At 34.1% G+C, this 13,608-nt stretch overlaps 1 protein-coding gene across 13 annotated transcripts in view; it reads left to right on the forward strand.

Annotated features, from left to right (window-relative positions):
• RIMS1 (regulating synaptic membrane exocytosis 1) overlaps positions 1-13,608 on the forward strand; it is an 851,235-nt gene that overhangs the window by 712,380 nt on the left and 125,247 nt on the right. For 9 of the 13 annotated variants that reach the window (XM_057303964.1, XM_026507096.4, XM_044387122.3 and 6 more), the window contains one exon: positions 3,435-3,524. The exons of 2 other annotated variants lie outside the window; for them this stretch is intronic. In XM_057303964.1, coding sequence (XP_057159947.1) covers positions 3,435-3,524 — 90 coding nt within the window. Of the gene's footprint in view, positions 1-2,461; positions 2,540-3,434; positions 3,525-11,357; positions 11,442-13,608 lie in introns of all 13 variants that reach the window. 2 more of the 13 variants (XM_057303966.1, XM_026507097.4) reach the window with 2 other exon arrangements.

Consider the following 13,608-nt stretch of genomic DNA (forward strand, 5'->3'; position numbering starts at 1 on the left):
GGAACGTGTAGCTCTGGTCAGTAATGCAAACGTGATCATGCTAATAAGAATTGTTTCAGTTTCTTATATATATAAAATTATCCTATTGATAACTATTTCCATGTCTTCCTGTAGTGCCACAGGAAAAAAAAATGAGGAAATACACTAGTTTTGATTGTGAACTGGGGAAAAATATAAAATTATAAATATTATAAAAATTATCTCAAATTCTTTATAATGCTCAGTTACACAGGCTTACTATTACTTGTTTTTCCTAACAAATAGTTTGTCAGTAGGAACAATGTGTTTACAATTTCAAAAAGTTTTTTTTTCATAGTCCTATTGATTTGACTACAACTGTAAAAAAATAAAATAAATTTAGATCAATGGCCTCAATAGAACAGCTAAATATATTTTTTTCTTTCCCATATTTTCTACATATAAAAGTGACATGTCAGGATATGCAAAATATGATGTACTGGTAATTTCATCATTTTGTGTAATTTTATCTTCAAAATATATCATATCATATCCACTTAGGAATTTTAAGAATAAAATTTGAGGATTTGCTACTTTCCAGCAAACAAGGAAAATAAAATTCATTGAGCACCAAGCACAGTGTTGTCATTAATGTACTCTATCTCAATTCTCTGGCAGTAATTATATGATATGAATGTTATTACCCTCATTTTACAGATGAGGACAGATGCTGAGAAAGTTTAATTTGATAATCAGTAACAGAGCAAGGATTCAAAATCAGGTCTATTAACATTTTCCACTAAACTAGTTTTTCCACAATTAGATTCTGAGGAGTTGGTGCTGTGCCAATAAAAGAGTTTGTGAGTCAAACAGATTTTGGAAACTTTGCAAATTATAGTCCCTCCCTGAAGATTTAGTATGCACAGCATGTTAGAGTCATACGCTAAAGAAATCTGTCTCGTGTTGTTTAATCCATATTCTATTTATCTTAGTAATTAATACATAATATTCAGTTATATGTATAACTTATAATTGTCATAACAGTACTTATAATAATAAATATCTACTTAACCATTAAACCCTTTTTTCATAAAAACGCGACCTGAGAAAGTGATGTTGTACAGAAAATGCTATATATAGCTGCCTTACTATGTCCTGGATACTTTATATCTGTTATTTCGTTTAATTCTCTGAGCATCCCTATTAAGTGGATGTTATTTCCACTCATATAAATGTAGGAAAAGGCCTGACCTGAATTAGCCAGGTTCATTGCCGTTAAGTGGCAAAGCTAAAGCAGGAATTTAGGCCTACATGCTACGTATAAATGTTATGCTATCTTCCGTTCTGTTTCACACTCTTTGCTAACCCTTGTTTGAGTGTTCCTGAATAAACCATTTTTGAACCGATTACTTTAAAAAGTTATATAGCAACTTGTTGCTGAAGATATTTGCCTAAGGTCGGGAGTTGAAAAGAAGACTATTTGTGAAGCAGGCAGAATCCTTAGTTTCAGTAAAATTTGTCTTCAGTTGGTTTTCAAATATGGTACTCTAATATATTTTTAAACTGAAGCTTTAAGAGATTTCCTTTGATTTGACCATTAGTATAAATACGAGTAAACCAGTGGAGTGTTTGAATGTGTAGTGCGTCCTCAGCAAATGTATATTCCCTCCCCTATTTATTGTATTTTAATGTGAGCTGAAATAGACTAGGGACTTTCATAATCAGCAATTAAATTTATAGAAACATTATTAAATTGTCAAAAAAGTAATTGATTAACTGGATCTAATTTGCCCTTCGTGTAGTACAGACCATCCAGAATCCCTCAGAAATTTTAAAGTAATTCAGATTAAGTTGGGCTTTTTTCTGCCAAATCAAAATTCATATTCTAGTTTGCATCAATTGCCCATCTCATTTGATTTCCAGTGATAAATTTCACCTGTGGTTGGATTTGGATTCAGAAGCCAGTAAATGGGAAGGATTTCCTCCACTGCAGTCACTTATCATTGGGTCTGGCCTTTCCTTACTGCAGCCCAGTCCTATGACCAGCTTTCTCCCTGACATGCTGGTCAGCTCTTGCTTATTATTAGAATGTTAATTCTCTCAGTCAAATTTTAATTCCCAAATTACATAAATTACTTGGTTAGTACATTTAGCTATGAGTTGTTTACTTCCACAGAAGCAGGTACAATATTAAATCAGATATTAATGAGTACATTTAAATATTGATTAACTCATAGAGTTTTGTTAGCAGATATTTTTCAAATTAAGGCAATTAAATTATAATTTTGAGTTTTTATCTTAATTATGAAGACAGATGTCTATGTTTCCATATTTTAATAAATCTTATTCTACCTTCAAATAATTACTATGGTTATTCTGAGAAAAAACAAAAGAGCTGTCTTTGCTTGTAGTTTTATAGGCCTCCCAATTTTTCTATACCCTAGTAAAATTTGCTTCATATGTATTTTTCTGTTTCCTGCATGTTTGTGTTGCCATGTTCCAAATATTTTGTTAGGCACTATAAAACATTACCACCTAAGATGCCTTTATTAGAGAACAGTTCTCACTGGAATATTTACAGGTAAGAATCATAACAGTGAGTCCCAGTTATAAACTAATCCTGAATCCCTGGCTTCCTAAAAATAACAAATTAAAATTCTAATAAAGCACTCACTTTTCTTCTTGAAGGTAATTGTGCACAGAGAAACATTAAATTAAATATCTAAAAATAACTTTAATTATAAAACTTACTAATTCTAGAATATTTCTCTAAATGACATCTAATTATTCAAGTATCAGAATTCTTGTTGTCTTGTCATTTATTTGTTGTTTTTTACTTGTTGATTTTAATTATAATCATTAATTTTATATTATTTTATTTTTGGATAATTTTAATGTGTGAAGCTCAATTCTGCCTGCACATACCAAAACCAAGTCAGTGACTAGACAGGACTTTCCCCTTCATCATGAATGCTTTCACTCAAGAGTATTGAGATTTACTGATGAAATACTGGTTAGGTAAGACCATTTGGAAGCCATGCCTTCCACTTCCCTCGTCTAGTGTTGTGAACCAAAATAGTTGAGTTGTAAGTTTTTTCTCCTCTGATGTCCTTCATTTTGTTTTGGTGTGGCATCTGTTCTCGGTAATGAAGTTTTAGGCATTTTGTTTTAGTGCTTTCTGTATCCAGTTTTTTCATAAGTAGGTGTGATCTAGTCTCATGTTTTTTCAGTCTGAGACCCTTTTAAAAAATTATGCAAACCAATTCAAGCATAATCTTTGTTTAGTTTCATTTTCTAAACAAAATTTTGCACTGCCATCCTGTCAGCTCTCTCACACCCTTATGAACTGAATCACAGTGATTCTGCATTTTATGTAAAGGGGACATTATTTTATGCTTTACTCTCTAACATGGTCTTCCTTTCTTTGTTTTCTTTGTCTTTCTCTTCTACCACTGGATGCAATGCACTGGCACTAGTGAACTGCAGCCCTCCCTTGACAGGGCTAGGAGTGCTAGTACCAACTGCTTGAGACCAGATACTAGTTTGCATTCACCAGAACGAGAAAGGTATAAAATAAAGACTTTCTTAATTTCCTATCATTTGTACTAGTGATTTTTTTTTTCAATCACTTTGTTTTGTTTCATGTGAGTCTCACAGGTTTATTCATCCATGTTCACTTTGCTAATTGTCTCCATCTCCCCCTCCCCTTATTATACACGTCTACGGAGAGATATGTGTATGTGGGTAAGCCCGAGGCTACACATACACATATTTCCATGAATGTTGTTGCATATGGTGTGATGTAATTTGTAACTGCTTCTGGCTGCTGCTTTTCCCTTTCTGTTGCTGTTCAGTGGTTTTATTTACACACGACTCAGGGAGCCTTCAGTATGCTGATAATGTTATAAGGTCCAGGGAGTTATCCAAAGGGGAGAATCACTTTCCTGTTAGTTCCGATGATAAATAGTATTTATGGGTTTGACAGCAATCTTCCACAAACTTAAAATAAGAATTCTATTTAGGTAGAAAACTTCCCTTGTGAATTTATACTCATTGTTTAGTCAACCTACTTTTTGATATAGATCATGTTTCACAGTAAGTTATATTTTGACGACAAAAAAAATGTTATGTTTAACTTAGATTTTCTGATGCCTTACAAAAATAAATGCACATGATATATACACACACACAATTTTGTTTAACACTTTTAACTGATTATTAAATAATTCTGATTTTAATGCAAATGCATTCAAAGTTTTTGTATTACAATGTCTCCTGATTCTGAGCAGCTAATTTTTCCATTGTAGTGGAACTTTCTATTCCAGTAAACTTGGTTATAATTGATAGTCTTGGATGTAATTGTTATTTCTTTTCAATTAGAAGTCGTTCACTGGAGATTTGTTTACCACCTCTTTATAAATCCTGAAGAAAAACGTTTAGTGGTGCTAATGTGTAACCCACTTCTCCTTTTCTTCAGAGGCTGCTTTAAACATTTTTTAGCAATATTTCTTGTTTGAATCTATTTATCTATTTATGAAATGTTTATTTCTGGACTTGAATAATAGGTACAGGTATACACATCTATTTTTAACTGTCTGCATATGATTCTACTGAAGAAATTACCTTTTTATTTAGTATTCTTTTATACTTGTATATTTTGTAGTAGGAAACAGTGGAATCGAACTTATATGTTATTTTTTTTATATTTGTAATAGAAATTTTAGTTGAAATGGCTGTAGACTCTTCTAAAATCACAGTTGAAATAGTTTTATTTTTCTCTTTTGTTACATATTATCCGCCCCAAGAAAAAAAGTAAATACAAGAGTAGCAAGAAAAGTCTTTTTATATTTTTTTGCTTATTTTTATTTCCTTATATGTTTCTGGTTGGTATTAAAACAGAATAGAATTGCTCAAGTCAGTAGAATATCCTGACTATAACAACACCCTAGCATTTTAGTATCATTTATATAGGAGCTAACAGAAATATAATGTAAGCCACATGTATAATTTTTAATTTTCTGGTTGCCATATTAAATAGGTGAAATTAATTTTAATACTTTAACCCAGTATATATCTGAAATATAATTTTGACATATAATCGATTAAAAACAGTTGATATATTGCATTCCTGTTTTTGTAGTGCTTAATAGCCATTTGTGGCTTATGGCTACTATACTGAACACCACAGGTTTATTCTTATGCTCAAACCTATCTAGTATGTGTTCCCTTGTTATGCTAAAGACATAGAGTTCACAAATCTATGTGTTGGTTAATTTAGCCTCTCAGATAATACTCTCAAAATAGATCAGCCTATAGACAATCTGGCCACAATTATTGTGCTGGTCATAGTAAAGTCTTAGTGAATGTACTTACTTTTGATAGGAAAAAATATTATTGAAACCTATATTCGCTCTATATATTGAATAAAAAGAAATTTTCCATCAAAAAATGAAAGGGGGCAGAGGGGAAGAAATTGGTATTATCAATGATCTTTCATTTGTGTCAACTTTGTTGCCAAAAAGAAAATAAAGTGAGATAAGTTTTCATCAAGAAAATTACACAAGTTGTAGATTTTTAGTGGTTTGGAGGATAATGACCCTCAAATGCCCTTTTGTGCACACTTTGAAGCAGAACATCACAGTATCAACAGTTGTGACTTTGTCCTCTTTGGAAAATGCACCTAAAGTCCCCAGGCAGAATATGCAGAGAGTAGGGAGAGGGAAGCTTAGAAGCGCTTCCAGGTTCCTTAATTTCCCTGATTGACCAGAGAGCTTCTTCTGTGAATGCCTAATTTATACAGAGTAGGGAAAAATGATAGAGAAAATTTTTTAAACATAATTTCATATTCTTAAGATAGTAACATGCTTCCACAGCCTCATGAACTGTAAAAGTTAAATACTTTGCTGATTCTGAACCATGTTGATGAACATTTGTATGCTCTTACACCAACTCAGTGCCCTTTTCTGAAGTATCTTCACTAACTTTTAAAACAAATGAAGTTTTGTGTCAATGCAAAGGATGAAATTGTCAAAGCGGACTCAATATCCAGCACCATAGTTCACTAACGATTCAAAGATAAAGGAGCACCAGGCACAGATGACATACTCTTTTCTTCAAAGAGTCCCAAACCACCAGATCCATTTTTTTCTCCCTTATTGTGGTGGTTTGGCCCAGGTTAAATCATGCATGGAGAAGCACAGTTTGCAAAGGAAGCCATTTCAGTTTTTAAGTGCTTTCATTATATATTCTGCTGATTGCACAAATAACAAAAATAACTATAGATTATCCCATTGCTCCGTCTAATCATGCTTCATAAATCAAAAAATTGGGTGTTTATTTACAATAAAAGGTCTAGAAAGACTAATTATATATCTCCTACTAAAGATGTCTAATAGAGGACTCTCCTTTATGTTTTCACTCGCAAATACCACTGCATGTTTATGAGGAAGTCTGGTCAAGGCTGATCCACTTTTCCTCCATCTTTATTCAGGGTTGGCTTCAGGTCATTCAGTACCGGTCATTCAGTACACCCCCCCCCCCCATTCCCTTTTTGGGAAGGTGTAAGTTACAGGCCTGCCATTAACATTTTCTTTCCCAGGTTTTAAAACAAATTATTACTTAAATGTTCAGAAACATTTATTTTTAGAGCCACTGGAGAAGAGTTACTTTTCTTGAATGTTTTATCCTCTTCCTTGACCTTTCATAGAAATCGTAGCCTTCTTGAAGGTTCACAAAAGGGTAGTCTATACTCACTGCCTCCAGTTTTTACCTCCTCATAAGTCCGGCAGTCTGACTTCTTCTCCTGACTTCTTCTCCTTACCATGTCTCCACCACTGCGCCGAAACTCCTCTCTGAGCTGCGCCGGCTCCCTGACCGCACAGCGGTCTCCTCTCTGAGCTGCGCCGGCTCCCTGACCGCACAGCGGTGTCCTCTCTGAGCTGCGCCGGCTCCCTGACCGCACAGCGGTGTCCTCTCTGAGCTGCGCCGGCTCCCTGACCGCACAGCGGTGTCCTCTCTGAGCTGCGCCGGCTCCCTGACCGCACAGCGGTGTCTTGCAACACTTTGCATTAACCGCACTATCACCTGAACGTCTCCTCTATGCGGTACCATCTACAGATTTGCTTTCTTATGCCTCGGTTAGGACACAGTCTCCTCTTGCAGGCCTCTCTTCCTATCCTATGCCCAAAGACAGGTGTTTTTCCCAGCTCCACCTTCAGTTTTCCTTTGCCCCACCCATTCTACCCCTGAAATTGTATTTCTATCAACAATTTCCATCCTAATACATATGAAGACAATGCTCCACTCTAACTGAGCAGGCCAGAGCTCTCCCTTGAGTGCTGGGTTTGAATTTCTAAACGATTGCCATTCGTGTACGTCAAAATGTCTGAATTAAATTCATTATTTCCCCTTAGAGCCTTTTATAGCAAAATTCTTTCTTTTCCTAAATTTTGCTCTTATTAGATGGCTTTGACATTAAACCAGGCATATTATCTGGGAACAGTTTTCCTGCTCCTTCACATTCAATGAGTCAGCAAATCCTATTAATTCTCTTTGGAGAATCTCCCAAACAGATCCCTTACTTTGATTATATTGAATTATATTATAGCCCTTCCCTTGTCACTCTTGCCCCATTAATTTTTCATAAGCTTTGTTAATAATTTTTATTCCTTCCATTAAAATTAAAATACCATCTTTCCTTTGTTGTCTGCTTACAAATTTTAACTCAGTCCTCAAAAATGCAGGTCAGATAACCATAGCTTTCATAAAACCTTTTTATATTACCCCCCATACTTCCCTTTTACCAGACAGAATTATTTTCTGGGCCCACAAAATATTATACATTTCTACTAAAACTTTATATTTTACTTAGTAGTTTTTTTTTTTTTTCTGCTATACTTTATTCCTGGAAGATAGGGATCATATCTTATTTGTCCTTGCCATCTCTTGCGATAGCATTATTATTTTTTGCTTAGTAAATGCTCAATTTGGAGATTGAGGGGCTTAAAAAATACTCCCTATTTTCTGTTCTCAAATTTGGGTCTAATTGCGAGCTAGACCCAAACGCTAGAAGATGAGAGATTTAATTATCACCATAAATACCATGGACAAGTTTAGAAACTGTGACTTTAGGTCTACAGGCTTTCCAGTAACTCACCCCAGAATCAGTCATATTCACTGAATCACGAGACAGGTTCAGGCCCAGGCCTCACATCTTACAGCTGTTTTGTAGGTTTATGTCCCGTAGTGTTTGCTGTTTGCAGGTAGCTTGATTTGGAAGGAGTAATCCAGAAAGGACTAAGTCACCTGTGCCTGGTCGTTCAACACAGTCACTGATCTTATAAGCCAGTCCTCCTTTCCTGGAGTAGAGTGAGGCAAAGGGTAGAAAGAGACCAGGAGCATTGCTTGAATGAATTTCCCTCCATATGGAAACATGAGGCCTAAAGGAGAGAAGGTACCTACCTAAAACTTAACAACTGTAAATTGAATTAAAATAAATAAACTTTGTTTCAAAGTATAAGTATCTATATTAATTTTACTTTTAAAAAACAATATTGGGGATTTTTTTTTCTTTTTTACTTATTTATTAATTTATTTTTTGTTTCAAGTTTTTATTTAAATTCCAGTTAGTTAACATATAGTGTAATATTAGTTTCAGAAGTGGAATTTAGTGATTCACCACATACATATAACACCCAGTGCTCATCACAAGTGCCCTCCTTAATGCCCATCACCCATTTTTTAAAGGACTAAAGTGAATAGTGGGATTAGACAATAAAAATACATTCTATATAATCAGTTATCTCATTTGTTCAGATTTAGTTTCTAATACAGTAGTTCACAAATATTTCTTACTTGTGCTGTTTATGGAGTGAATGTTTTTACATTTCCATATGATTTCTCTTTTAGAAAACAGAGCTGCTTAGCCATGTTCTGCCAAGAGATATGCGCCATTGAAAGGTGTATATGTGCAAGCATACATATTAATTGCACATTTAAACACACATACATTTGTTTTACAGTGTATCAGTGCTGGGGGGGAAAGACATGATGTAAGAACCATTTAATTGCTTACCAAGACCTGTCAGTTCTAATTCCTTTGTATCTCATCAGTGGGTCCTCTCACCACTGTTAATCTCTTAGTTAAGGTTCTCATTATTTCTTATCTATAATAACTTGTTATCTACTTGGACATTCACAAATATATATTGATTACTTTTTCTGTAACTGTCAAAACTAAACAAAAACAACTACTGTAGTTCCTTATGCAAGGAGCTCACAGCCTGTTAATTCAACCCCTTAACCATCAGAGTGACCTTCTTCCTCTGCTGTGGTCACAGGGAAAGGGATGAGCTCTGAACAAATAGACGGTCCTAAATTAATGAACTTGGGACACCTGATATTGAAATACTAATACTGTAATTAACCAGTAACTTCTAGGCAGGCTATTTGGGAAAGAGAAATCAAGAATGAACTAGTTCAACTTCATGTTTAATAACTCCAACATAGCCTGCCATGCTACCTTCCAAGATGAAAACAGAAGCTGAACCCTGTGTGTTTGGCTCAGTAACAAGGGGATAAATAGTCCAATGTTGGACTTTTCTTCTGTGTCATAGAAGAGAAAGACATTGCACATAATTCAAAAGCATATAAAATGTACTAGTATATTGGAAACTCACAAATGTGTTATATTCAAACTTATGTAATATCTAGTCTTTGGACAAAAATGGAGTGTAAATTGATCTTGCTCCCATATTAAATATATGAGGGAAAAGTAAATGGATTTCTTATATTGGTACCATATATCAGCATATTCAGAAGGACTTTGAGTATACAGATATTACATGTATTATGCTACATATTTCATCAAAAATGACTTTTTAATAGCTTGTGTTCCCAGTTGCCTGTTTCCAAATGTACACCTTTCCCTTTCGTAGCTTTCACTGCATGTTTCATAACTACAGCATTTTTCTTTACTTTTTTGTTTAAATAAACACAAGGACTGGAATTTTGCCTCAAGAAGCAAGGTTTTTCATGATCCTGTCAAGCTACCATGACTTAAAGAAAAAACACAGAAAAAACACATTAACTCTTTTTTTGTGTTTTCACAGACTGTAAACACTTCCAACACCATCAGTTTTAACACGACTGAGCACAACTTAATGTAGAAGACACTGTGGTTGTGATTGTTCTCAATTATTTTAGAAATATTTTTATTGTCTCTGCAGAACAGAAGCCAATAAAGTAAAATACCTATTAAAGCATTCAGATTGGACTGACAAACTATTTAAATAATCTAAAATTATTAGGTAATTTAAAATTAATGTGAAGTATTTTTAATTTCACAAACATGTAACACATAGAAGAGTACATGTCACACAGTTTTCTCCCGACATTCTGCTACTGATACCTTCATCTGCTTCACAGCTTCCTTAAAGCCCTACCTGAGTCATGGCAAGTTTGTCTTTCTGAGGCTGACTGATGAAGCACAGACTTCCAAGGGGCTTTCAGAATCAGGTGCCTGCTGATCTCAAATATCGTGGTCACAGGTTGACAGCCCTTTGCTGCTTTTGTCCAGATGCAGTCAGCTGAGTGAGATGGCAAAGCAGATGGCCTTCATTTTTTTGAAACATTAGGACTAGTCTGGATAATCATAAACTCTTATAGCTAGATGAGTCCTGAAAGACCATTCAGTTATCCCTTTTTGCATACAAGGAAGCCAATATCCAGAGGAATTATCATGTTCAAAGTGTTCATATCTAATATATAAAAATTTCCAAGTCTGTTCAGTCCTTTATTGCCTCTTTCCAGTTTTTAACTGGGGGTTTGTAATTTGTGGTTATACAAAGACCAAGGTAGCTTAACAAAAGAATGAACCAAGATTCAAACTTCAACTGTTACTCACAAAAAAGTATTATTGTAAACTCAGCACACACCTCATATTTGCCACTTTACCTAGTAATTTCAATTCCTAGTATCCAGTAAGCATTGGTAGCTTATTAAACCTATTTTATTCAAACATAAGCCAAGTTCTTAAGGGTGCATCTTTCTAACTTAAAGTTGTGTGTGTGTGTGTGTGTGTGTGTGTGTGTGTGTGTGTGTGTAGGTATGTATACACACACAAGCACATTCTCAAAGAACAAAATTACACATAATAGATTTCAAACATCTTCCCAAATAAATTGTTTCTCTATTCACTTGTAGGGTGACAAGATTTATTTTCTTACAATATTATAATTTATCTGTCCAAGGCTTATCAAAATCAAGAGTAAATTATGGAGTGAAGAATCTACACTTTGCCTTTTTGGGGTGCTTTTCCAGTCCTATTGTTCCATATATTCTTTTATTTTAGGAGTTACTAAATGTCCTGTTTTTTCCTGTCTTGTTCATTGGGCAAACAGGGGTAGATGGTCCCCCTCCCTAGATAGGAGACGACCTCCTAGCCCCAGGATTCAAATCCAGCATGCGTCTCCGGAGAATGACAGGTACTAGCCAACTCCTCCTCACAGACAAGTGGCTTCGACAGGCTGATAGGCCACCAAGTGAAGGGTAACCAAGAGAAATGGTGGTTATTATATGCTTCCTTTCAGGAGCCAGAGCCAGATTCGTTGTGATTCCATCAATAAATGCATTCACCTCTAATAAAACACCTCAGTGTGTTTACTGAAATGAGGTGGCATCAAATGGCATAGTTTAAACACAATGAAGTCAGATCCAGTGAAAGAGTTCTGTTTTAAATGAGCATTTGTTTCAGTGTTTTGATTTTCTAGAAACATATTTAAATATTGTTTTTGTTTAAACATGAATAAATAAAAATTTTCAGGTGCTTTAAAATATGTCACAGAAGCCTTTTCTTTGTTATATTGGTTGATGGTTTAATCTCAGTTGTCTTGTTGTTTTTTTTAACTACATAAACTTGTTAATAATGAAGTTTAGGTTTGGGCGAACATTAAAAATGTCTGATTGGAAGTAAATAACTGGTTCTTATAGACTGTATGAATATGGTGTTTTTAAACCAAATATTGTCAAGGGCTAGTGTCAGTGTACAAGGTAGGTCTCTAAAAATAGCATCAGTCCTTTGAGGGTACCTCATGCTGATAATGTCAGAAATGCTGTGTTAACCTTCTCACAGGCATAGCTAACCCAGTTCTCCTGTTTTACCGTGCTTCTTAGATATATATAGTCATTGGCTTTAAATATCTTTTTCTGACTGGTCACAAAACGTTGTTGGGTGTTTGGGGTGCTTCTCTTCTTCTTTAAGCAGAAATTCTGTCAGCATATTGGTAATATTGATTAAGTAGAGAGGTATATTTGGTAGCTAAGAAACAGAACAGCTAGTCATGCAAGCATTTACAAAAGGTTCCTTTTGTTCATTTCCAAAATGTGTGGATATAGATGGCAGAGTAATTGCAGTCTTAGTTAAGAGTGATGCAATTTTTTTTCTGTATCTGTAAATAGTCAAGATATCTTCAGGATTTCAATTTGGAAGAAAAACTAAACCCTGTCACTCAGAGAAAATTAAGTCGTTTTACCAATGTTGGAAAAGACCACAAACTGGTAGCCTGTAAAGAGTTTAAGAATATATTATCATGTTTTAATCTTTAAGAAATTTGCCTTAAAAAAAAATGACTTGTGTGTTTGAAATTTAAAACTAATTCCTTCTCATTTCTAGGATAGAATTTCTGAGAGTAGAAAAATGAGTAAAATCTCCAATCTAAAAATTATTCTAAATTTAAAGTATCTTCCAATCAGAATATAAAGTAACCGTATAAATTAAATTAAAACTTACATCCACATTGCTACTGAATCATTCAATAAATATTTGTGCTCTGCCACGTTCACTCTTACTATGGCTAGAGACACAGCAGTGTTTAAGAAAAGCAAGGTCTGGCCATCCAGGAACTTAGAATTTCCTTTTATAAAACACAATTCTAGAAAACGTTTGAATTTATTCCAAACAAATGAGTCAGTGAATTTCATCTCATGTAGTGACTGTTGGAGTACAAGACAATTAAATATAATGGTCTTTATAATGAATATAAATGTTAGTTTATCAGGACACAAATTAAGCAAAATGGAAATCCAAATAATATTTTCAGTTTTTATATACATGAGATGAAAATTAGTTACCATTTAATGATATATGAATTAATTATGTTATTTGATTTAGTAGATTGTATATATAACTTTATGGGTAAATTTTAGGAGCAAAAATGGTCATTTTAGATAAGATCACTACGGAAACTTTTACTAATACATAATTCTGAATATACATTTTATTTTTTTATTATGACTTATTTGTAAATTAGATCCATGTTCAACCAGAAGACATATTTTAAATGACTTGATAACTATGATTTGTTACTATGGGAACAGAAAATTATTTACAGTAAACTTTTACTAAAATATAGGAATAATATGTGCCCATGAAAATGATAGAGAAATAGCTAAATCAACAGATGCTAAATTCATAGGTAACCATCTCAGCCACTTGGCAAAACTTAACACTTGCATTTTACCTCTTATCAGCTTTATTTACTTATTCAGAAGTTTCTACCAATTTCCAAGTGAAGTGAGCATAGCATCAGATTTGGAGATAGTGAATGCTCATGATGATTTGGGCGTCATTTGACTTTTGCCCTAGGTCACTGG

The sequence above is a fragment of the Ursus arctos genome, unplaced genomic scaffold (genome assembly GCF_023065955.2).
Source record: "Ursus arctos isolate Adak ecotype North America unplaced genomic scaffold, UrsArc2.0 scaffold_29, whole genome shotgun sequence".
Taxonomy (NCBI): domain Eukaryota; kingdom Metazoa; phylum Chordata; class Mammalia; order Carnivora; family Ursidae; genus Ursus; species Ursus arctos.